This window comes from Chaetodon auriga, chromosome 1 (assembly GCF_051107435.1).
Source record: "Chaetodon auriga isolate fChaAug3 chromosome 1, fChaAug3.hap1, whole genome shotgun sequence".
Taxonomy (NCBI): domain Eukaryota; kingdom Metazoa; phylum Chordata; class Actinopteri; order Chaetodontiformes; family Chaetodontidae; genus Chaetodon; species Chaetodon auriga.
Genome location: NC_135074.1, coordinates 11,778,066 through 11,803,815, shown reverse-complemented (window position 1 = coordinate 11,803,815; position 25,750 = coordinate 11,778,066). Strand labels below are relative to the sequence as shown.

General features: G+C 42.7%; 1 protein-coding gene across 1 annotated transcript in view; it reads right to left on the bottom strand.

The window, feature by feature from the left end:
- Positions 1 to 2,691: 2,691 nt before the first annotated feature.
- Positions 2,692 to 25,750, bottom strand: part of cd276 (CD276 molecule) — a 63,420-nt gene continuing 40,361 nt past the window's right edge. The window contains exons 5-8 of the mRNA XM_076754841.1: positions 22,555 to 22,692; positions 18,812 to 18,853; positions 13,301 to 13,339; positions 2,692 to 3,461 (exon numbers count right to left, since the gene is read on the bottom strand). Coding sequence (XP_076610956.1) covers positions 13,317 to 13,339; positions 18,812 to 18,853; positions 22,555 to 22,692 — 203 coding nt within the window. The 3' untranslated portion in view covers positions 2,692 to 3,461; positions 13,301 to 13,316. The remainder of the gene's footprint in view (positions 3,462 to 13,300; positions 13,340 to 18,811; positions 18,854 to 22,554; positions 22,693 to 25,750) is intronic.

Sequence of the window (25,750 nt, the reverse complement as noted above, 5' to 3'; positions counted from 1 at the left end):
TCATACCATCTGCATTGATGGCAGATTTTTGGCCTCGCTTTATTTGAGTGAATTTGACTGCAGGAGTGTTTGTTCAGTCTGTGTTTTGAGCTACAAATAGCCAACAGATGTGTTTCCAATAAGAACATTCGCTAACTCAGTGTGTGAAGTGTGCCTATGTGTATGTGTGTGTGTGGCAGTTTAAACTGATCAAAACTCACCAGAAGCTTGAGTTGTTTGAGTGGAAACGCACAATTTGGGAGATCTGCAAATTTTTTGCCAACGCGAGCACACACACGTCTTTGCCTGAGTTTGTGCTGCCGAGGACAAATCTCTGTTTGTTTGCCTCTATCTGTGTGTCTCTCCACACATGCACTTGTGTCACCTCTAGCTTTCAGTGAGCGTTGTACCTGTACATGCAGGCACCACATAACACAACTCTCACCTCATTTGCTGTGGCACAAACTGTTTTCTCTTACCATGAGTGGAGAGCAAGGGGGAGGGGCCGCAAGTGGAAAACCCAGAGAGCCTGAGAGCACAGTGATTACAGAATGCTTGGAACAGGACTGGAAACGTCTGACGCTCACATAAACTGGTCTCAGCAACTGAAACAGAGGACTGAAATCACGTGAATCAAAATAAACAGCGATTTTATTAACAGAACTGTGATCAACATTCAATATGCTATGCTGCTCTAATCACATTCAGTTTTCAGGGACAATTTATCGCAAATTCCAATTTCAGAGGTAAAGACAGAATATTAACAACCAATACATGTTAATAAGGCCAAGTACCAGAAAAAACTGATTTGGCTCTTACCATTTAGCTTTCAAGGCAAAAGGAGTTGAGCTGGTTTATGGTTGTACCTCAGAGACCCTCAGGGAACCCAACGTTTTTTGTGTGATGCACCATTATTTTCTAATCTTGCAGTCCAAGTTTGAATTTGAGACAATATAATCCATTAAATCTTTCCTCCTGTGAGTGTGTCGTCGGAGGCTTGGCTATGAGGAGAAGTGCTTTATTTTGATAGATAAATGAAAATGTGACATTGGTGTCTTAAACATTTATCCTCTTGTGCCTGGGTCTGTGAAAGGTGACATTAAGTGTGATCAATTGCACATGTGAAGCAAGTGAATAACTGTGGTTAGCAGGTGCAGGCTTGTGCTTCCTGCTGCCATGTATTTGGACAAATTTAGACTGAATTTATCTTTTTAGTATTAAGTATGTAACAACATCTGAGTGTGAGCTGTTGCCTTCTACAGACAGTGTTTCTAATTTATAAGTCAAGTCTGTCTTAATGTAAACCACAGTTCAGCCAATATGACGCCTCAGTATTCTGATTATTCTGATTAAGCAGGATCGAGTGGCTGTCTGCCAAAGTCAGTCTTTATAGTGACAAATTGTTGTATTTATCAACTTATTAAGTAACTGTAATTGAAGTTTTCATTTTTTTTCTTTTTGATTGACACTTGATGGTCACATATTTGAATGTTGTTGAAGTGAATGTAATTTGGGCTTAAGCATGGCGAAAGGCTTGACAGACTTCCAAATTAATGAGGGCTTGGCATTTGCTTCTTTTGTCTCACAAGAATGATTTTTTAATTTCCACGGTGTACATTCAGCAGGGTTTAAAGAAGCACTGAGCTGCGGTTTCATCAGCGTTCCTTCAGTCCCACTTTTCTTTCCCTTTCATGATTTTTTTGTTTTGAATTTTAGCTTCCAAACATCCATTTTTCACAACTCCCAAAACCTATTCCCACCGGCCCCTCGTCCGACATTCCTATATCTTCTAAATATAAGATTTAGAAGTCTTTGTAGACATTTCAGTTTGAGGGGACCACTGGCTCCAGTGCTCACAGTCAGAAGAAAGAAAATGTCTTCAAGACTGGCATTTTCTTCCTTAAATCCCGTGACATTTTTTTTTCCCAGTCCCTGAATGAGAGAATGAGCGCTTCTCAGAGAGGGGCCAACCAAATAAACCCCTCTTTGGGCCTGGAGCCACTAATCTGTAATTTAATTTCAGGCGGGTGTCTGGGCCATGAGGACACACAGCAAGGTCAAGGGCTACTGTACAGAGAGATCTGCGCATTTGGGCACAGCCTGGGGTTTGATCAACATTCTCATCCAGCTTAGGAAGAGGACACAGTATGTGTTCGTGCTCCTGTGTGTGTGTGTGTGTGGCTGCGTTGGGGAGGTATTTCTGTACTACTTATACAAGTCACACTTGATGCAAGGTAGCTATTTCGCATATGACAGCAACAAACAATCACAGAGAAAATCCATTATTCAAAACAAGTAAAATGTTTGGGATGACTGAGCATCTGCAAACAGAGAGGGATTAGCCCTAAAATAGGACTGCGTCTAACTGGGAACAATTCAACATGTCACTGTTGATCTGCATGTAAATGAAATATTTGTATTACTTTGACCATAATTCATGTTTTACTCATTATGTAGAACAGTCTAGTCGGCAGATAAATCAACTAATGGAAAAGTGGAAGGATGAATTTGAGCAGCATGGCTAATCCTGTGGGTGAAGAAATGTCTGTAATAAACTCGACCTTGTTCTGCTTGAACGAGCACAAAGTGGCCCCGGGAATGGGACCAATAATTACCAATGACCAGGCAGTTTCACCATGTCTCTTTAATATAAACAGGCACTGGGTTATCTGACACAAATGGCTTTGGCATTCATACATGGACATATGGCACAGGGACTTGCTCGAGTACCTAAAAAAATGCAGTAAAACAACCTGTACAGCCCCGAGCCTGGAAGAGATACAACATTTCACACAAGGAGTAGAAAGGAGCCGAGAGAGAGTGTTCATTAAAAACAATTTCTTACATATAAGGCTGTCAGGTCAGTGAGAAAATCAGGGTGTATCCCATGCACCATTTGCAGTTTGTTGGAGCTCAGCTGGCATTCAATTTCAATTCCCTCAAGTTACTGAATATAGGAGAGCGGCACACTCTGACAGGTACAAGTTACTCCAGCGACAGACGCTAATTAGCAAGTGCAAGAGTAATAGGAGAGCCAAGCTCTCTCTCTGGCAGAGAGACAGTAATGGCAACTGAGGCAGGGTCATCTCTTTAAGTGTCTCACTTCCTATTAGACAGGAGATCTCTGGCACATGCCCCATCACAACCCATACGGAGTGATGTCAGCGACAGAGAAAGGATCCTGTCACATCATGTAGTTTTCAAACAGAGCTCCTCTTTTGCATACAGCCTACAACACAACCCGCTGAACTGCACTCGCTCACCACCGCCGCCGCAATAGAAAATAACGGCACATGATACGTTTTTGTGTTTTGATGGAAACTCGAGGGAAAGACTTGGAAAGAATTTGATGGACTCATCTTCTGCTCAGCGAGGCTTTGACATTCTGTAGGGGGACGCTGGAAATAGTCTCCAGGTTGATGGATAGGTGGAGTGGGATTACCCGCCAGACTCATCTGCTACCTGCCGTCTGGCCTGGACTCCTAAAAAAAGACACAAAAATACCATGTGTATAATGTCAGGCTGTTCATCGTGGGAGAGGTTATTAGCTTTCCAAAATAATGAAACAGGCTGGCCACAGGACCGTCATTATTATTCGGAATAGTAAAGTAATACGTGGTGAGAAAAAAAAAAAAAAAAATGGAGAAAAACTAAATGAAAAAACAAGTGAGCTTGGCATCGTCAAATAAATAATGACACCGTAAGGAAGCTGTGTTTCCAGGGATGCTCCAACCTTCATGTCTCTCTCCATGTAGACATCCTCCTCTCTGTATCACAAGTGCTGAACCTCTAATGCCTCTCCTCACTCGTAGCCCCTGTGGACCACCCCACTGCTAGCACAGCGAAAGAAATTGTTCTCCCTGCATCATTAAACAGTTTGAATTAACTTGGGTGGAATTTAATTATGTCACACATGAAGCTCTCCCACTTGAAGCTTTTAAAAGCAATATAGTTGCCTACATGCTTGGAGGTTCAGTTTTTAGATACATTATTCAAGTCAGTCAGCTGTATCTGCATGCAACTGGACTTCGAAATGAAAACAGCGGACTTGCCCATCAGGACGGATCTTTTAATTTCTGTTTCCTGGTGAGCTATCCAACATAAATACCCTGAGAGGAGCAAATAAACTCTCATGGCGGAGGGCATTCATTCTGCTCATGCTCTGTGTTCCATTAAGACCTTAGCTCCAGTTGTCTGAACCTGTCACGAAGCTGCTTTTGATTTAGATATACTGGAACTTGAACAGCTTTGACTCTGTGGACGTGTAATCTCATGTTTGAAGCACTCACTGTGTCTATCCTAATATTTCATCACAGGAAATACAAAAATAGTTCTGTTGGTGAGCTTCTCCTACCTCCTAATTGACACTCATTATCATCCCTTTATTACATTTTCCACATGACAGGTTGGTGTGATGTGGATAAAACCTAAATGAAACCCTCAGGGCATCGCTAACAGCTTCAAAATGTCAAAGCAAAAACTGAAATAGTAATACAGTCTGTCATTCCAAATGACAGGAATCTTTGCAAATTGCAAAGCTCGCAGAGGAATCTGTTTTACAGAGCAGCGCTGCATTTGAAAACGCAGGCTGGCTTCCATTTGCTCTGTGTCAGAGGGTAATCCGACTTGCCAACTTATCCATCACCCAAATGAACACAGCACAATTTTCACACATCCATTTTCTCATCAGATTCAAATTTACCTCTTCGTGCCGCTGGAAGAGGAGGCCTGCTAGCCGTTGAGTCCACAGGTCAGAGGTGAAATGAAAGACACTGGGTGAACATCTACAGCACAGTAATTTAGAATAACAGGAACGACCACCTTGAAAAGATTTTTTTTTTCTTTACTCTGGCAATCAAAAAGTAAATTCGGACTTAAGTGTTTAATGGACAGCTTCTCTCTGCCTGAGAATCCAGAGCAGCTATGGCAGGGCAGAACCATTCCTCCACTCCAACACCTGAGACACGAGCTGATGGACAGGTTCATTTACAGCAGGTACACGAGATTGCACACTAATTTACTCGAGCTATAGGAGATTGTTCACGTGAAAGATACAGCGGCACGGTGGATCCAATCTAATGAACCATTGTAAATCCACACTGTGCCCATTTCTTTCCTCATTTACACTGAAATGTAAGTGCCATATTCCATTCTCCCCCTCTGTAAGGTCCTGCCTTTTTATTTCAATACTTGTGGAGCATCACACCTAAAAAACAGCAAGCCTGCTGCTTTTGGACACCGACAGAAACAGCAACCAGAGGAGCTATCAAAGACGAACACCAAGCACGGGACTATGAAAGTAAATGTTTGGGAATAACCTTGGAGAAGTATTTGGGATAACAAGGAAGCAGCTGAACCTTGGTCATACTTAAAGATCATTACCATATGATCAAACACACCGTGACCATTTCTTCACGCAAGAATGGATAATTATGAAGCATAATGTATACTACTCACACACAGATCTGCTTTAATAGCTAAATTTACATTTCAACAAATGCCTTCCAGTCGAGGGCTTCAATGGAAACAGAATCTCTTGGGAACTGCAGGACGCAAATGGTGGGGTGTGATGTATACTTAAATAGCGGTTAGTTTCATCAGCGTGGGAAGAAATATAAGAGGCTATTATTAGTAGGTTTAACCGTGCGTGTAAATACACAGCCTTCAAGTAAACTGTGTGGTGTATGCCTCCAAATAGTTGAAGTATTGCACTGTTTCTCCCTTTCTCCAGCTCCCCCAAGTTGGCAGTTACATGAACATCAGCGTCATTAGAAATTGCCAATCCTAATTTACAGCTGATCAATAAATACAATTTGATTTGTATGATGTTGCTGAGGCTAATGTCTGACATACAGTTATACTACTATCAGAGAAACCTTCAAAAGGCAATTACTGTTTACTTTCACCTCATGTCCTCTAAAGCTATTATTATAAGATAAGTTTCCAGGCTTTGTGCTAAGGTGAGCTAACAGTTGCTCGACCTCTAGCTTCATATTTATCACACAGACGTGGGAATGCGCTCAATCTTCTCATCTAGCTCTCTAATTGTATTTGTGAAAATGCCAAACTGTTCTGTTAAATGTTAGCTCGCGCATTTCTTTAGATTAACACATTTAATTAGAATTACACGTGTCTCCTTTTCCCTGCAGGATGGGGCAGGCAGTCACTTAACTGAGAACAGAAATGTGCAGAAGTCTCCGCAGCAGCAGGCCAGTGTGGGACTGGGAAAAATAAATGCAGACGTCTGATAATTTCCATAGATCATAATGTATAACAATGATCACTCTGAATGATGCAGTAATGCAGCAGCTCTTGCTACAGGCCCCTCCACTTAGTCCCGATGACAATTTGCCGGAGTGAGGTGTGTGACAGGTCATTCTGTCACCACTCCACTGTTATTCCAAAGCAGCAGCATACATCACCAGTAAAAATCTTCCACCTTTACCAGCTCTTTTTCTACGGTCGAGGTACCGCACCCTCGACCTCTCTCCAAAAGCAGCCTGCAGCCCCCCTGGTGTTAATTATAAGACTTTTTCCCCCGGAGCCTGGGTGCAACGTGGAAGTGCATTAATCTTGATTCTTCACTTCAGTAAAGGATCGTTTGAAGAGACTCCGGTGGTAAGCCCCAAAGGCGAGGTGACTCGGTAGCAGGAGAAAGGTAGAAGGAGGGGAAAGAAAGCGTCACAGTTTATTCTGCACTCACACCGGGCACCTCGAAAGGCAAGTCAATCATTTACCCTATACGGCTTATATTCTCAGTATGTTAATCTGGGGGAATAATAAAGAGTCAGCCAGGAGGACAAGCCAAGCTACCGTCCTCCACCTGTGCTGTTTCCTGATGCAGCATGACGATGCCTGTTACCCTATAGGCTGAGCTGAGCTGAGCTGAGCGACGGCTGAAGGACTGTGACATGTCAGTGAATTTACATTCAACCCCATTTCGTTGCACACTTCAGTCCATCGTGGTCATGCACAGAGGTCAGTGCTGCAGTGACACCGCAAACCTCAATTGCAATGTTTTTTATGGGTTTTTTCTATCAATATTTTTAATACTGTGGAATATGATGCTGTTTGTTTTATTACCCATTATTATAGCAATAAGCATTGCTGCCTGATGCACAATTGCTGATACTCTGCTGCATCCGTACACCTTGTTGTTGCCAATGTCACAGACTGTAAAATCGAGGGATGGAAATGACACAGACAGTCGGGTAACTGCTTAAAAAAATTACCACAGCCTGGAGACAATAATTGAAAAAGTCATGATGAACAGTGGCCTGAATACACAGGCAATTTGAAAGAATATCCAACCATAGCAAATGAGAGGAATAGCTGATTGACAGGTTGAATATTCACCAATACACCATTAATCAGCTGCATGAGATGCAATAAAACAATCAGTTCTTATGTTATTAGTCTAAAGAAAGACATTCTCAAGTCAGTGCCATGAAGTTTGTTCAAACAGCATCACTTCTGTGCACTTGAATTTGAAAGATTTGTTCCAAGTGTTTTATCGTGGTCCTCCTTATCTCATTAGTTAATCTACATGTGCAGTAAAAAGAGCAGTTAGTGTGCAGAAATGAGCACGTTTAGGTTCCCTCTGTCTGAGCATGTGCAGCTCCTCCTGCACTTTCAAGATAATGTGTGCACACTTTAGAAAGCTACACTTAAGAGGCATCTTACCATTCAATAAGCAACATGTTTAGCATATTCTCATCACAGCGGGAGGGGACTGTTCAGTATTTAGGTCCTTGCCATCTGTAGATTCTGCGGTGCTGAACATTGTCTTAGATTGTTGTATCTGTTTTAAACAATAGACTGGGATCCATTTAAAAACACCAGCTCCTACGTGTGACAAGACTCATTCAGGTTTAGAAACTATTTTGCTATTGGCTGCAGTGAACACAAGATTTCAAAGGTGCAAAAGTTCCTACGTCTCAAATATCACGTTGCCAAAATAACAGAGGTTGCTGAATCTGACAACTGTTCATGCAGAATATGTTGGTTCCTCAGACATGTTGGGTAGGTAGGGCCTCAGTGAGGGATACCAAGCGATGCTAATAGATTATGACAAAGGCCATGGCCTGGTGAACACACACAAAGCAAACCATATCATCACCATGGAGCTCTCAGTTGCTCTAGACAACACAGGACATACATGTGCTGCATTAACTCTGTGCTGTGGGGTCACAGGTGCTGCTGGCAGTGCTTCAGTCTGCATGTATGCAACATTTAACAGCCTTATAGATCGTCATGGACACTATAGATCCAGTGCAGCCTTTTGTTTTTATATATCATTGTTTTCATTGCTCCATGTGATGTCCTACCTTTGGTGTATAGAGCCTTATAGCCTCAGAATTAATGTTTGTGTATGGAGATACTTTTCATTTTCATTATTGGAATAATGACGTCTACTGAAGGAGATCCAATACATTTTTTTGCTTGTTATGGCCCTTTTTTATGGAGCTATACCTTCATGGCATATCTCAGCATCACATGGTCCCAGTTGTCTGTATCCATGCATGCACTTCAACATCACCACACCGCTGATCCTGTACACAGTCTCTCATAGTCTCTCATCAGCATTATGAGTAATCTATGGTAGTTAATTGAGCCCAGAGGCAGTTGGTTTCAATGAAGGCTCCTGTGCTTTTCTGGCAAAAACAGGAGAGACAGAGCTCTCTGGAGAAGGCAGCTCTCTGTCGAGAGGCAAACAGAGCAGAACTCCTGCCGCGTTCATTAGCTGTCATTGATCAGTGATTCAGTTGCTGTGCAACTCCAACCACAGCTCACATTTTACCAGTTTCATGTCCTAAAAATTAATATAAAGGTAAGAAAGTGGAGCCAGCACAGCATTTTCCTCGTTATATTTTATTTTTCAATGCACCATTTTGATGTGAATGGATGTTTGCCAAGGTTTTCAAAAGTATGCAGAGACTGCTACACAGCACACTTGTCCATTCCACAGTTTTCTGATATCAATATGAGCTACTATATTCGGTTATTGGCTTCCCTCAGAGGCTATCATCGCTGCAGCCTATTCCATCACAGGAGATGTACTGGAGAATGAGGCTACGAGGTATAAAATTGCTGATAAATGGCTGAGACAAAAGCATAAATAATGCAGAGATCAGAGATACTGGAATAGTGAGTCAAACTCTACTTCAAGACACCTCCCTGGAGAGAGTCCAACGTAAGTGTCCTGTCTGACATCATCAGTGTCTGCCGGGCCTCACCTGCCACATACAGCAGAGAGGAACTGCAGGAGCTCCCCTCTGTCTCTCTTACTGCTTCAGTCTTGTTCTCAGCAACTAAAAAAATCAGATCATCAGAGAGCTCACATCCTATCTCATACACCTGGCTGCACCGGGCTTTTAAAATGCATTTAGACTGGATTTTTCCTTTCAAATTTCACTCTATTTTACCCCCTTTTATCTCTTCCCCATCCTTTGAAAAAGGGCCTTGTATACGCTGACTGTGCTTATAAAACTATGGCAGAGTAAACCCTGAGCTATAACAAGTATAACAATGAAATATATTCTTTGTATGGCAGTCCAGAGTTTTAAGTGAATATATAAGGGTGAATTAAATCAATATTTCACAACTCTGCTGAAGGAACAGGGGAAGGGCCATTATGTAGCACTAATTGCACCTATAGGGCCAATCTGTAATCAAAATGTAATCTTCACTCTCATTGGAATTCATCGAAAGGCAGATGACTGGGACCGGCCACGCTGATCCTCATTTCAGTTTTCTTTATTCCCTTCATGTGTGCCTTTGAATATTTATTCTCCTCATTTGCAGCTATCTCTGGCTCGGCCTATGTTCCTCACAATACCATTTCTTACTTTACACATAAAAAGTGGAAAGTTCACAGGTTTCTCTTGACAATGTTACTTCTAAGATATTTTGTTTTGGGTGTCAGATGAGTCAGTTGTGTAGTGTGATGCATTAACTCCGGTCCCCAAAGCACAATAACACTGATATTCAGCATTGTTTTTTCTAGTGTTGCCAGAACCAGCATTACTCAGACACTGTGAAACTATGAGTGAGTATCCTTCCACTTGCAAATTCAAAGGAGGCATTTCAAACTGAAAAGACAATAACTTTGGAAAATAAGCAGTTGCCTCACTCAGTCTTCTGAAGCATCACATTAGCTTCAGCAAATGGCTGGAGTGTGCACTACAGACGATTGTGGATTTTGACCCACATTTATGGAACAGTTGAATGTCCTTTAAAGCCTGCTTAGAGATGTTGTTGTTGGTCTGGTATCTTGTAAGTAGAACAGTCTAACCAGGGACAGGGATCGCAAATTGAGCTAAAAGTTCTACATGCAACATATTCGTGTCATATTATTGTAACCTGTCACAACGTTTTTTGCATTGTCACTTACAAATAATTTATGAACAAATAAATAATAAAAGGAGAAGACAACCAGTATTGAGTGATTTAGAACATTTCTTTGCCTAAAATGCCAATTCCAAACACTGAACACTGCTGCTTCTACTTTTGTCTGTGTTTCCAGGGGTACTAAGGTGCCATAATGGTCAGTATGTAGTATTTATGACAGACCAAGTCCCAGCCACTAAAAATGGCAACAAAGTGGTGAGTACAATCTAAAGAATATTGAGTGTGCTGCAGATAGTCATTTACTATCTTATGTGTGCTGGGCTGCTAGTAATGAAACAATAAAAGTTTGAGTAGATAAACATAAGTCAAGAATGAACACACGTATCGATAAGGCAAAGGTTTATGAAAACAAAGTGCCGCCTGACTCCAAAAATGACTTAATTAAATGCAGATGCTTGCTTTATTAAATAAGGTATGCCAAACTCTGCATAAATGCATTAATCAATAGCAAAACTGCCACACAAATATTAGAATAATTGATCCAGGATGATTCAGCAGCGCGGAGGTCCAGGGGCTTGTAGGATATTACCCAGCATTAACAGTCTTGGTGAAGGTCAGTGGATACTACAGTAATGACAAATGTCCTCTCTTTGACTCCTACTGGCCAGACTTTATTTTGGCTAGTTACAGGAAATTACTTTCTGCACCTTCCATCATCTTCGACTCACTCTGCATGCTGCGGCTTTATGGCAATGACCAATCAGGGTATAATAAAAACAAGCTGTAACTGTCCAACCTTGTAATAAAAAATATTCACACAACTGACACCAAACTGCTGGTTATTAAAGTCGAGGCACAGTGAAGGTCCACACTGTATGCTAATGTGGGTAAGTGTGACTCATAGACAGCGGTGCGTCTGAACGGTATCATCCAGGTTATTTTTCTCGACCTCCTTCGCAATAGACAAATGTCCATACTGTGGATGCACATGCACAGACATGGACACCAAATAACCACAGTACAGTGCGTTCTGCTTCTAAGATGCTGTGAAGTCCAAGCATGTGAGAGCTTCTAGTACATGTTCCCATTTCAGCAGAATCTATTTTAAATTGTCTTTAACAGCAGGAAACATTCACCAACTAACGGCTAAGCTTATCAGACAGACCAGCTTCATCATCATGTTATCACTCCAGCACCATCATGGAAAAAACAAACGTCTGTCAAATGAAAATTGATGGATTGCCTCTATAAATATCAGCATCTAATATCAAAACATCTATGTCTCAACAAAATGAAAAAATATTGTTTTCCTCAGAAAAAAAAAAAAGCAAGCTCTGAACACAAAAATATCTTCTACCCTCACAGCTCCTGTCCTCTGTTGGTGACAATCCTGTAGCTTTACCAAAATAGCTCCAAGGTCTGGGGCTTTCCTGGCCTATAGACGTCTATGTGCTGTATCCAGGGAGGGATATAGTGGCTAACACAGGCCGGCCATGGTTGAGTGAACATGGGGCCGCTGTTGGGAGTGTCCTATTTCTCTCCCCAAGGGCCACAGGGTCCAACACTGCCAGCACCCTGGCTCCAATCACTATCAGTAATACCTGCCTGCCTGCCACTGTATTACCGCTGCTCCAGGTCAGCCTGCTCCGAGAGAGGAGACATTACCAAAGAGGGAATACAGCCATTACTCAGCCTTATACAGCTAGCTATCCAATATTCAAACATAGTCACAAGAAGCTGTTTTCACAACTGGAGACTGAAGAAGCACTAAAGGAAGGTCAACACAAGAATGATACCTCACAGCTGTTCATGATACTCAAACACAACTGGGTGCACTACGATGCCTGCAAGGACAGAAAGAGAGCATAAATGAATTAAGCTCAAGCATAAAGTATAAAGTAAATATCCTGGTCTCAAAAGAACATCTGGACGAACAGCAGCTAAAAGAAGGAGGACTGACCAGTCTGCACTACGCTAGAGTCGATCCCCACCGCAGCAAAGTGGTCCACCTCCACCTAATCATGCACCAGCAGATGGTAAGATGCAGCAGAACAAGATGCAGTCTTGGAGGAGGAGAGGAGTTTGGAGAAAACATGGAGGCATCTCTGGTCGGGTATTCCAGAGATGTTTCCGTACACAGTGTATTCTTTTATGATTCCATGCAATGCAGCCGCACCGACGAATTTCCTCTCAGTCTGGTCACACCATTTCCCAGATTGCATAAAAATTCTTTACATGTCCTACAGTTACTAATCTGTTTGTGTTCCCACTTATCAACACTCTTCTTCCTGCCCGGTTGTTCATCTGGGGCATCGTCTAATCCTGAACAGGCCACAGTTCAAATCAAGCCCCTCAACCACCATCTTCTACTGTGTGAAAGGCAGAACTGTCCTTGGTACTGAAGGTCTGCTCACAATAGATGCAAAGAGTATACATTGTCTTATTACTCTGAGGAATATAAAAATAAACAAAAAAAACAAGCATAGCACTTGTACATAATTCCATCGTGAGCATAAAAAGCTTATTGCAAAGACTAAAAAGGTCTGCTGCGGCTCCTCACAACAAGTTGGCAGATTCAGAACTTCATGAGGATGACGGTGAACACGCACAGTTTCAGATGGAATGAAAAAGAAAGACCGACTGTGTGACTGGCACCTTTAATGTTTACCGTTAATCAGACTCTTACAGTGGCTTTGAGCAGGCCAGCAAATTTATGTTTACATGGCAGAGTGAAAGTGAAATAGATTTGTCACATCAGCGAGTGACCCTGTGATTCCTGAAATCAAAATGTCAAGACTCCTCATATTCCTGACTGTCTGCAGAATTAATGCAGTCTAGCCTCATTACAGCAGCACTTACCCATAGCCTCCAGAGACACTGTGTCCTCCAGAGCATTACTGCTGAGAATACCAGGCAATTGTGATAAGGAGGAAAAAAAAAAAAAGGCAAACACTTAATGACACATACTCACCTTTATTCGCTTGGCCTTAGCTTTTCAGCAGTGTCATGGCTGAAGGAAAGAAAACAAACGAGAATGAACACTTGAGCTCAAAAAATTGTATCATTTAAATATCTGTCAGCAATACAACGACAGTAAAGTGGTCATGTCAGCATCAATGTAGCTTTCGTGTCTGTTGTGTCATGGAGCAAAGCATCATTACAGGCTTGGTAGCTGTTATCGTCTCCCCTCCTCCTTCAGCAACCCTTCTCTGCTCCATCTCTGAGCACCAACCTTGCCATGGCTAACAGGAAGCAGAGGGCACAGCGCTTTATTTAATTAGTCACAGCAGCTGAGTGCTCATGTGGAACCAAACAGGGGAGGCAGATTGGGGTAGTGAGATGGATAGGCACTCTCCCACCGGGCCTTGGCTGTGCTGTCAGAGGAGCGTAGATTACATGACAGAAGGGGGAATGGGGGGTGGGGGTTGGATTGCGGGAGGATGTAAATGGCATCTGTACATGGGGATTCATCCAAGGAAAAGGATTGCCTTCACTCCTAAAGTACTCCTGTCCTCTCACAAAAGCACTCTTTACACTGTTACTTTTGTCTAATACGCAGGCCAGCCAGCAGCGGGACTGGCCTGTTGTTGTGATGCACAGCACAGAGCAGTTTGACTGCTTTTATTAACTGTGACAACACTCATTATTCCAAATGATTTAGGAGCTGCTATTTTTCTTCTATCTCTTCTGACACTGATCAGTTTGCCTTTTCCTTACGGACCAGCATATAACCTCTGAGAGGTTACAAAAGTAACTCTGTGTGCAGCACATCCTCGGTGAGTTTCATCACATGTATGGAAATAACAATAGAAAGAAGCAACCACAGGAATGTGTACATAACTATGTGTACATAATTTGACAATTCTGTGTTGTATGAACCCTGTATAATTCATGTGATAGGGGGTTTATAATTATTACCATTATTATCCATTATTACTCTTCTATGTTATTTGGCCTTCAACACCAAAACAGCATCTCTCAGGGCTCACCCTTGGAGAAAACACAGGAGTAAACATGTAGCTTACTGTATGGTGCTGAACCAGCAAGGAACATGAGTGCAGCACTTGAATAATGTGTGTGCAACTACTAAGCAATGGTGTGCGGGGAGCTCTTTTAATTAGTGCTCTTGAAGTTATCCTGTGACCCACATCTAATAATGAAAGCAACATGAATGTTCTATTTACATATCTTTAGTCAGTAATGTGTGACCGTTGGGAGAGCCCAGTGGATGAGTATGTGTTGCCAGTGAAAAGAGAGGACATGTCAAGCACAGCTGCCTGGGGCTGCTTTACAGGGCCCTCAATTCCATCTGTGGCAATATGGAACGGTATGTTCACAACCTGCAGGTCTGTCAAACTGGGTTGTGTTATAACGACACTGTATTTTAAAAAGCCTCAACCCCGGTAATGCCATGCATTCCATATTTTTCCAGTACATCACTACAACTCAACTGCCTTTGAGCTCTGTGCTTTCACTGGGCTCTTAAATTCATGTCAATACAGTAAAGAAGAAAACTAAATTAAAGATGCGCTATGGAGTTTTTTGTTAACACACAAAAGTTGTGTTTGCATTCAGTGTTACTCACCAAAATGCATCGTGTGTGTCCTTGAGGTCCTACAAACGAGCGGGGTGTATTTCCCTCCTCATACAAGATTTGCAAGGCTGATTTTTAAAAATATTTTAAATAGTGCATTGTTTACATGTTTGCCTGCCAGCAGTACTCTTCTTCACTGATTTTGTTGGCGCCTCAATTTCTAAGTGCATCACTGCCACTAACTGTGGAAGAGTGGAATAGATCAACTGCAGGGTGGGAGTCGTGTCATCTGCAAATGAACAACAGGACCCACACCTCTCCATAGTGCTTCCAGTGGTCAAAAACTCCACACTGCACCTTTAAAGTCAATCAGTCAAGACGAGGGAACAACATGATTTTACAGAACCAAATTTGCTACATTAATTTCTTCTCTTATTCTCAGATATCCAATTCCATACAAAACAGTTTTCAGTTTTAAATGGACATGTAAAAACAATTTCCTAAATCTCAGCAAATTGACTGTACTGTATAATGGATACTATACTCCCAGAGGCAATAAAAATATGTATTTCCAAGGAACATGCAGCCATACTCTTTCACTTCATTCGTCCATTAAACACGCTTCAGTTTGATTCCCATGAGCAGCATAGGGTGAATGCTATGTTCTTTGTGCATGAAGGTGTTGTATTTTCATTGGGATGTGAATAACTCAACGGGGGTGGGGGTATAATTGGCACAGAGGTGACTTTGACTCTGGTACAGCTGTCCTTGTTTCTGTCTGTCTCCTCAAGAGTCACCTTTACGCAGCCTTCATAAAATTAACACATTTAGGGTGATGAGCTACTGGACTTGAGGCTCTAATATGATTTTAGCAACTGTCATCCATCTTTCAGTGGTGGCGGTGAAGGTTGGGGCTTCCTTTTGCTATCACCGCTACAAGGCCTGATATTCCCTCCACCTTAAAGGGACTTCGCCTCGGTTAAGAAGGGTTAATAAAACCGTTTCTCACATGAAGCTCCCTTTTCAGAGGGCGTGTCAAATTGTTCTTTCCGACAATTCTTTGTCTATGAAAGAACTAGGTCACTGACTAACACTTTCTTCCAGGGCCTTGTTGCTAAGGCCTGACTCCTTGGAGTCCAGGATTTAGGGAGACAGGGGCTAGTGCACACAAACTAAAGCCAACTTCTGACAGGAGGAGCTGCACTTGCGTGACTGCAGCCCCCTCTAAACAGCACATCATGCTCAGATTACTGAACACATTTCAGGGAGGAGGTGGGGAAGTGAGGGATGAAGCCAGCAAGAACTGTACACATTGCACATCTCTGCATGTGGATGTAGATTAGCAGTATAACGGTGCTTCTTTCTATGTGCGGTGTGTGTGTCCCTGTGCAAATGCGTGCATGTGTAGGCCTGGGAGAGTGTGTTTATGTGTGTGAAGGGGTTGCTGTTGGCATTAGCACTCGCAAATAAATCCAGAATTTGAGCTCCACTGTTTGTTAAACATTATTTGCCTCTGCAGTAAAGGCAACAAAGGGATCCTACCCCACTGCAAATGAATGAGCCCAGGTCCCTAGTTATCACTGGTTATTGTTCAAATCAGGCTAGCTTTGAAAGGGGAGGTACGCTCTCCTTTGGACAGCTCATTAAGATAACACACAAACGTGGCTCCCCATCATCCCGGGTTTATTAAAGTGGGGCTCATTTCAGCTCCTTTGTCTCATGCAGGAACCTCTGCCTTTGTCAGCGCAATTGGAGCCAGATGGCAAAACAAAGCTGCCTGTCTGAAGTGCTTACAGAGTGATCTCAGAAGGCAGAGCCATTAGCTTGACTTCACCAGCTCACCGCCCACAACGTCCACCTGGATCAGCCAGGTGCACGGATGACGGCGAGAGGCAGCGAGAGCAAGGGTGGCTGCAAGTTGCTGTCTTGTCACGGGAGTAATAGGCATACTACTGTCTCCCAGCCCTGTTCTTCTTTGCCCTGCCCCTTTAGCTAAAGCTGAACTATTAAGTCTCACTGGTTGTGGGATGGCTGACCCCGCTCCTGGCTGCACAGATCTCTCTGAAACATTCATGAGAGAGGCATTAGAGAATAAAAGTCATTGTCCCCCTTCACTCAGAGACTCTCCTTCACCTCTCAGCTTATTAAAATCACATGGTATTAACTTTGCCGTTCACAGAAAGGCTAAATAATTCAATCAGACTAAAGAAGGAGTCAAATGAATAACTCTAATGACATTAACGCTTGAGGGAGAACTGCTCGGGACTGTGAGGGGTAGGCACTGAGGCTGGGCAGGCAGAAGAAGCTTGCTCTGCTTGCTAATGGCGAAATTAATTCTGGACTCGTAAGGTCATACTAAGCAAAATATCACATCACTCTCATTGCTGAAATAGGAGCACGTATGGAAGTGTTTTGGTTCACTGGCATTATTGTAAAGAAAAAGATGACTACCGAGCAAAGCCTGTAACGTCTTTCAAATGAATGCTAATTAGCAAATATTAAATACTAACACACTTGACTAAGCTGGTGAGTGTGCTAAACATCAGCATGTTAATACTGTCATTGTGAGCATGTTAGCATGTTGGTGTTAGCATTCTGAAACATTACACCTGCTAAACATCAGAATGTTAGCATTGCCATTGTGAGCGTTAGCATGCTGACATTAACAATTAGCTTAAAGCAGCACTCGACCTTAAACGGCCTCACAGAGCCACTAGCGTGGCTGCAGCCTCTTCGTCTCGCTCATCTTTATTTCCTTGTTTAAATGCTCGGCTTTGAACAGTTGTGAAATGTCTCTCCACCGAGGGGGGACATTTCTAAATGTGGACTACAGCTCCCTCTGGGCATTGCTTTTGTTGAGTGAATTAAACTGGTTAGATCTGAAAGAACAGTGACTTGCCAAATTCTGTGCAGCACGAAGTGGTGCGAGGACTGTCACAGGTGATGTCTGTCCATTTTGCTGGATTATTCATCATATAAATTCAAAGCAACTTCTTCCCAGCGACAACAATATGCATAACACTTTTCAGCAAGGACTCAAAATCAATTCGGCTCGGTAAACAGGATCATTTGAGTGCAGGACACGGCGGTTCAATTGTTGGCATTTTGTGCAACTTGGAACTTGTGGAACTTGTTACCATTAAATTTATAGACAAGATAGATTCCACTGTTATAGCTGTAGCTTTGGGGGAACGTATAATGTACAACAGCTTGTTGGCATCACTAAATTAGTGTGCCCGTCTCCCTCTCTCTGCCTCAAACACTTACACACATGCACATAGTGGAAGAGTTATGCCACTGGGTTGCTGTGTTGAATGGATTCGGTGCCTGGAGCTGGTCTCATTTCTCACATGCACTCATGCTTCATCTGCGTTCACTCACACTTCGGTAAACAAACTTAACATTCAGTTACTTGTTCTGCTCGGTCTGTGCCATCTTGCCACCTGGACTTCTTTTTAAAGAAGACAGACTAACCTGTGGGTGATTTTTGTGTTATTGGATATTTTTGTAATTTCAATGCTTTGCAGACAGTAAATAACACGTTAAAATACAATTCTTGATTGAAGTGTTTTTTGCATTATGTAAAGAATGAATTGGCTTGTTTGCAGGCTCAGTCTGGTCGGTCTGCCCACTTGATGCAGCACAAATTCTTTTTTCAAGTCGTCTTTTGTGGATAAAATGTACGATTGCCTGTTCCTGATGGTGTTTACAGCCTTGCCTGATTAAACAGCTCACATTGTTGAATGCAAAACATTAAACCTCCTTAAATATTTAAAAATCTGCCGTAGCTGAGGGATGTGAAACTTTATTAAGTGGATGTTCGATTGCTGCTGTTTCCTGACCAGCATTTGCCACAAGCACCTGCACAGCTGCAGCTCTAGCTAAAACATACAGCTGGTCCCTGATGCACACAGAGGCTAAGGCTTGACCAGGTGTGGATTGGCTGACCTGTCTTTGACTCCTCTTCTTCCAGCTCCTTGGCCTCCTCAGCTGTGGGAAGACAGAGGAGTCATTATCAGCGGGCGCCACAGTACAAAGGCAGACACACAATGTAGTCACTTCATCACAAGCCTATGGTGAGCTGATCCTTTGCAGCTAAAAGGACGAGCTGCAGTGAGAGAGCTATATGACGGCGAAGCGCCACACAATGGTACCCTCAACATATCATCCACACACAGACACACAGACCCACACTCACACACACCCTTAACCTCTTATCCAGCCCTTTCACAAAGACAGTAATCACATTAGGCTTTAGCTGCTGGCTCTCTGAAAACCCACTGTCAACAGAGTTAGGAGGCAACTCAGTGATGGCTGTCACACTTACATACACACGTGGCATGCATGTGCACACACACATACAAGCTAAAAATAGACCTGAGACAGAGTATCCAAGCGGCTGATATTAATTCTGTGACACCATTTCCACCGCAACGGGGCTTGAGATCCCCTATTCAGTGTCAGACACATGAATTGAAATTGATAATTGTACAAAATTGAATGTCAAGGCAACACAATTCATTTGTTTATATTCTTGTACGTTTGCCTGATTTTCCTTGACTTTGACAGCAGAGACTATAATCCTCCGGGGAAATTAAGCAAAAATCCTTATTATTTCAGCAGCAGAACATGCTGAGTTTCCAGATTCAAACAGCCTGTATATGTATTAGTCTACCCACAGCTCTTCCTTTCTTTCTTTCTTTCTCTTCCTGTGTTTTAAAATCAAATTGTATAAAATTACATATTAGCACACCGTAATATTCTCAGTCTGTGCCCACATATTATTATGACGCATTATCATTAGTCAGTCTAAGAAGTGGCGTTGGTTACACAGCTTGGTGATTTTCTTCCTCTGCAGACTGGTGCTAAGATGATAATTTGTTGACAGCTTTGAAATAAATGTCTAGAGTAGTAATAGTTAACCTGTTAATAATGTGTATACTTTGAGAGTAAAAGCACCTTGGAAAAAGCAACATACACTACTTCACATCTTCAGAATTGTGGTGTGCCTTCACCGCTTCATTCAATACCTTCAAATCGACTACCGGTCTCACCACTGTGGCAGCAGTGGGAATACCTTGGGGAGCATGGCTTTGATAGGAGAGCGAGGCTCATTTAAAGGCACCTTAAAGTCAGGGTGAGGGCGAGGGCATCCACAGGGCAGGGAGTGAGAACTGCTTCCCTTGTACATTGAGAATGTTACAATTTTATGCCCCTATTGGCTGCATCCCAAATGTGTGGGAGCAATAAGGGTGGTTATGGCTTAAGTGCAAAAGCTGGACAAACCACATAAAAGAGGACAGAGTCAGGGGACAGTAACGGCTAGCCAGTGAAGCCAGGGGAGTGTTACAGTTCCTCATCATCCTCCCTTCTGCCTCTATGTTTCCTCTGCACAGAAGTGGTGTGGCACGGCTGCTGAATCTCTTCTCGCACTGCTGTGACTTCATGAGTGTTTCAAATGTAGGCAAAAGGAAATGGCCCCAGTTAGTAAACCTATAGTACTATAAATACACTGATTAGTGGGCCTAATTAATTCATGCTTGCACCCTAGAAACAGCAGGAGCTTCTTCTTTTTAAATCCTTTGTGCATATTAGGACATAAGGCTTAATGACAGCAGTGTTTGTGCTGCGTGGGTTTTAATTCATTTCCTCTCCCTTTGAATATCAACCATTGATGACAAAAATGAAACAATTTTGTTTGTTTAAAAAAAAAAATGAAAACAGCTTTCGTTTGCCAATGTTTTGCCAAGGATTTTGTAAATGTCTGGTTTTACAAGCGTTTTGTACATACTACAAACTTGGAGTGAATTTATTTTATGAGTCTGTTATTCCATGTGAGTCTCATGCACGGAAAGTCGATCAATCACAACATTTGGTCCATGGCAAACATGAGCGTTAACCCCCCGTGAAACATGTGCATCCCCGTGGTACAAACCCCTTGGGAAACACTGCTTCCCTTATGACTTTCATCCGTCACACCAGGGAGATCTGTCCCCTGTCACCTACACATGATCTCCAAGCGTCGGTCTGATTAAATCATATGCTTATCTAAATGTAAAATGAGCTTTGGAGAAATGGAACAGTAGCCCTGGACAGGTCACTGAAAGTATATATTAAATAAATAGTCACAGTCATTATGTAAGGAAGGACAGAAGAAAGGGATGAAAGAAAAAAGAGAAACCTTTCAGAGAGAACAGAGCCGTGCTGGTGTTGAGATACAACGCCGCCCCTGGAATCGAGCTTTCACTTCCCACTGCAGTGCCACAACCTGCTCTGCTCTGTTACCATACACATTCGGGTTCTCCACATACGTTATGACAGGGAAGAAAAATGACTTACTCACTTCTCCACTTTTACTGACCCTTCCACCCTCGCTACCCAGACACGGTGAAGAGAGAGTCAACTTCAATCTGGCCATACCCGGGAACGCCATTAAAAGATAAGACAACCACAATTAGGCTGCACTTCCTTGCTTCCTGCCCTCCCCACAGCTCTGGATATGTGCATAGCAATCCTATTTTAAGCCCCTCCACATCTGTATTCATACAGTATCATTCTATCAGGAGTAGAAGAGTCTGCATGATATGTGAGTAAGTCAGTGTTCCCACCCTTCAGGTTCGTGCTTGGAAAAACACCAAAGACTGCAAAAGCATTGCTGGCAGGGGACAGAATAAGACTTAACATTTCAATAAGGCGGACAGTGGATGACCACATAATCAATCCCTCCTTTGGTGTTAGAGCTGCAGGCGGGAAACGCAGTTCCTCATCCACTCCACTGAAGAAAAAGGCCCTACAACCCGAGGAGCCTTTTGCCCATGGGAGGAACTGCATTATATTTTTCTCTTTCCATTTCATTTGATTTCATATGTTCCATGGAGCTATTTACTCTTTCCTCTGAGTCTGTGTCACTTCCATATTTATTTTCAAACCTCTGGGCCCTGGTGCAGACACTGGCTGACCTTTATTTAAATGTCTCCTCCACTCTGAGCAGATCTCATTACAGCAGAGCTGGTGGCTCTGCACTATCTATCTCATTTCAAAACTTTTTCTCTTTGCACTTGCGGGGATCTTCAACTATTCCGCAACGCTAATTACTGGTCCCGAGTAATGATGTTCCTCTTTGCTGAAGATATGTGTCCCACCATCTGAGATCCTGCCTATACGCATTAAGCAGAACTCCCTCTGGATTCTCAAAGTCCTTGAGCACTTCACGTCTCATCACTGCTTTCTGCTCTGCCTCGCTCTCGTTGTTCCTCCCATATGATATAGGCAACACGTCGCAATTATGTATATCATCATCTACTAGCCCGCTATGTGAAGACTTTAAGGGGTCCTTCTGCATTTTAATGAAGGCCCTGTGAAGGGTTGAAAGGGCCTGAGAGCATCATAGGTTAGCATCCATTATTCAGCAAGCCCTTGAACTGTGCACGCACTATGCCAACACAGTCCATGAAAAACAGAATTTAATTTCATTACTATATCTTTTTGTGCATTTAGCTCCAACGTTGACATTTTTCTGAGATTAACTTCTCATATTGGCCCTAATGAAGGCACCACAGCCCCAAAACACGCTTTTACTTAACTTTGAGGGATAAACATGGAGTTATCACCAATGAATTGTCCTCCCTGTGAGAATATAAAACTGGTGTTGAGAGCCACCTCTCTCCCTCCCGCTCCTCCACTCCCTTTACCTTCTCTTCTGGCCTCCTCGCAGCTCTCCTTGATCTTCCTGCGGCAGACAGCAGCCAGGGCAATGAGCAGCACCAGCAGACACACGGCCAGGCCAACAGTTACCCACAGAGCCACCGGGGGGAACGCGATGTTCTGACCTGAAGCAAAGGGCAGAGGGGGGAGAGCCTCATTATTCACTCTTGCAGAGCTAAAATAAGAAGCCATACTGTCAAAGCTGTATCCATCACCATTATTTCGCCATTTGACAATTTTGGCTGTTGGAGTTTGTTGTCATAAAAATCTGGAATTATCCAGACTGCAGAGCGACTAAAGCACAACATAATGACTCTGATGATGATTACTGCCATCATCGCCATCTCCGTCATCATCGTCGCTGTTGTCGCATCATCTCTGTATCAGGTTTGACTTTCAGTGGGGCTGTCAGAGGGAAGAGAAACGAGTGAAAACCTTTGCTTTCTGTGACCAGAGTCTGAGTTTCTTTTACTAGTGTCCAATTAAGACACTCGAGTCTTTCAGCTGAGTCCAGATGGCAGATAGCTCACCAGTCGCACAAGACTGTGTTGTCGTTTCACTCAAACAGCATTGGCACAGCTTTAAGAGGATGTTGCCACTAACTGTCCCTCCCCCTGCCTTCTGCTACACATTGCTCAGATGTCTGAGGTTCTCATGCGTTTGCTTTAATATTCTATAACATGTCTAAGATATCATAATCATCACTCCGAATGGGAATGAAATGCAATATTAAGCAATATATTCTAAATAGGAACAAGTTAAAAAGAAAACCCCAAACATGTGCGACACATATTTCTACATAAAGACATTTTTTTGATGAGTGCAGCGATAGCCATAGATATCTTTCAGACAGCACAGCAGTAAAAGACACTTTGGAGACAATTAGGCATCAAAATGAGTGACAGCATCTTGGCAAACAGCACAGTGATGAGGAGAAATAAAAACTGGTCAGCAGGACAGAGCAAAGATATCAGAGACACAACCAAATTTCCCTGGGGTATTCAAACTGAACACAGGGAGAAGAAAAGAAAACAGCAGAGCCACTAAATAGCTGTGAGCCTGGCTGTGGCACAAACAGGCCTCCTTCAGAGACTGCCCGCTCTGGGCAGATAATAATAATACAAAAAATAAATAAATAAAAAGACTGAAAAATGACTGGCATTGGAAAGAGGAAATGATGAAGCATCTGTAAGGACTTGGCATCAGCTATGAAGACAGGCAGACAGGCTATAATACAGCACAGCCAAGATGGAGGGAAAATAGAGGCATCCTTTTGGAGAAGATGAATTCTCAGATGGAAATCCAGTCCATTTGATGCTGAGAATCAGATGTACCTGATACTCCCACAAAACAGAGTTAATGAAAGGCCACAGAGGGCCTCAGAGAGGGGGAGGACATGGGACATGGACTCGCCAATGATAGAAAGGCATCATTTAAAAGAATCTGCTCAGCCTTTATTCTGCTGTTATTTTTAGCCAGTCTTGCTTGGCACAGCTCGAGGGATGGGAATGTTGGTCCGTGGGTATCGATCTCAACAGCAAAATTCCATCTAATCCATGGAATTTGGTACAGACATTCATGGTCCCCAGAGGATAAAGCCTGACTTCTCTGATCCCCTGACTTTCGCTCTACCATGAGGCTCAAATCTGTCATTTTGAGAGAAATATCTCAACACTGAATCATAATAACTTGGTGATCACTTCACTTTTCATCACCGTGTCATCACCATGTCAGCATTTGTCTAATCCAAATACTTTCAAAACTAACACGCCCATCAGCCTCAGCTGTGCTGCTCAGCAATGGGTTGTGTTTAGTGCTAATTAGCAAATGTTAGCATGCTAAAACACTTCACTATGAAGGGTAATGATACAGATTTAAAATCAGCATGTTAACATTGTGAGCATGTCAACACGATGACATCAGCGTTTAGCCCAAAGCTTGGCTTAACACCCATCTACGGTTAAGTGGCAGTAACAGATTCCTGCCAACATAATACAGTCAATTGTTACCGAGGCAGATGTTACTGTAGATTTTGTTATATATTTCTAATCTAATTTTAAGGTCACCATAGTCTGTTTGAGCACATATATTTCAAAAGGCTCTCAATACACACAGCACTACGGAGACTCTCTGGTACAGCTACTGCAAAGCAGGATAAACAACCAAATGTCACAGAGAAAGGATAAAATCTGGAAAGTCAATCTTGTCATTTTGATGAAGCTGCGTACGCCTCCCCAGGCAAGTCATGACTGATGATGCTGTGGCTCGCTGTCCACCGAGCCCTTCACTCTGTTATATTTAAAGAATGACCATCTGAGAGCCACTTTGTACTAACAGCGAAACCACAAAACATGTCTGAAAGAGGAATAATCATACACGAGCTGTTCGCGTCTCATAAAGGCAGAAAAGGAACAAATGTGTCTGTAGCTCTTTGTGACGAGTAAAGAAGACGTGGTGATCTTTGTTTCCATTGTCTTTCTCATTCTCTTTTTATTCTCACACCTTCCCACCACGCTCTCCCTCCCTCAAGGCAGACTGATAAAGACAAATGCCATAGTCGGCTATCATTGCTACGCCGGGGCCCAAAGGGCTGCAGGATCATATTTTTCTTTTCTCTTGTTTGATGATGTGATTTTGTTTTCTTCAGAAATAGATTTGTCTCTAATGGCTCTGTTTACCTATCCTCCCTTTCCCCTTTTCCCTATTCCCACTGTGCATGGGTAAGGATGGAGTGCTTTGGGCTGCACTGTCACATTACCTAGAGTCTGCAGACTTCAGAGCTGCACCAAACAGGGCAAACTTCACTTCGCAGACTAGACGCTTTCTTGATACTGTGAATGTGTAGCACACATAAAAATAAGCAGAAAAAAAAGTTGAAAATGTGTGTCTATAATGAGCTGACATGATATGATAGAGAATGAAACAAGCAAATCATAATAACAGACCTAAATGCCAAACACTCACCAGGGTTCCTGTCTGTATTTACATCCTTCCACTTCTGCTGATGTCAACACTCAATGTCAGTTGACTACTAAACATTAACTGGATAGGAGCTGAACTATGTTCCTTGTCAGTGTGCATAAAATGAGGCTATAGATAGAGTCGATCTTTCCTTTTTTTTGTCATATATTTTAGCACCACGTGAAAGCCATAGTCGTGATGAAATTCTGCACATTTCAGCAC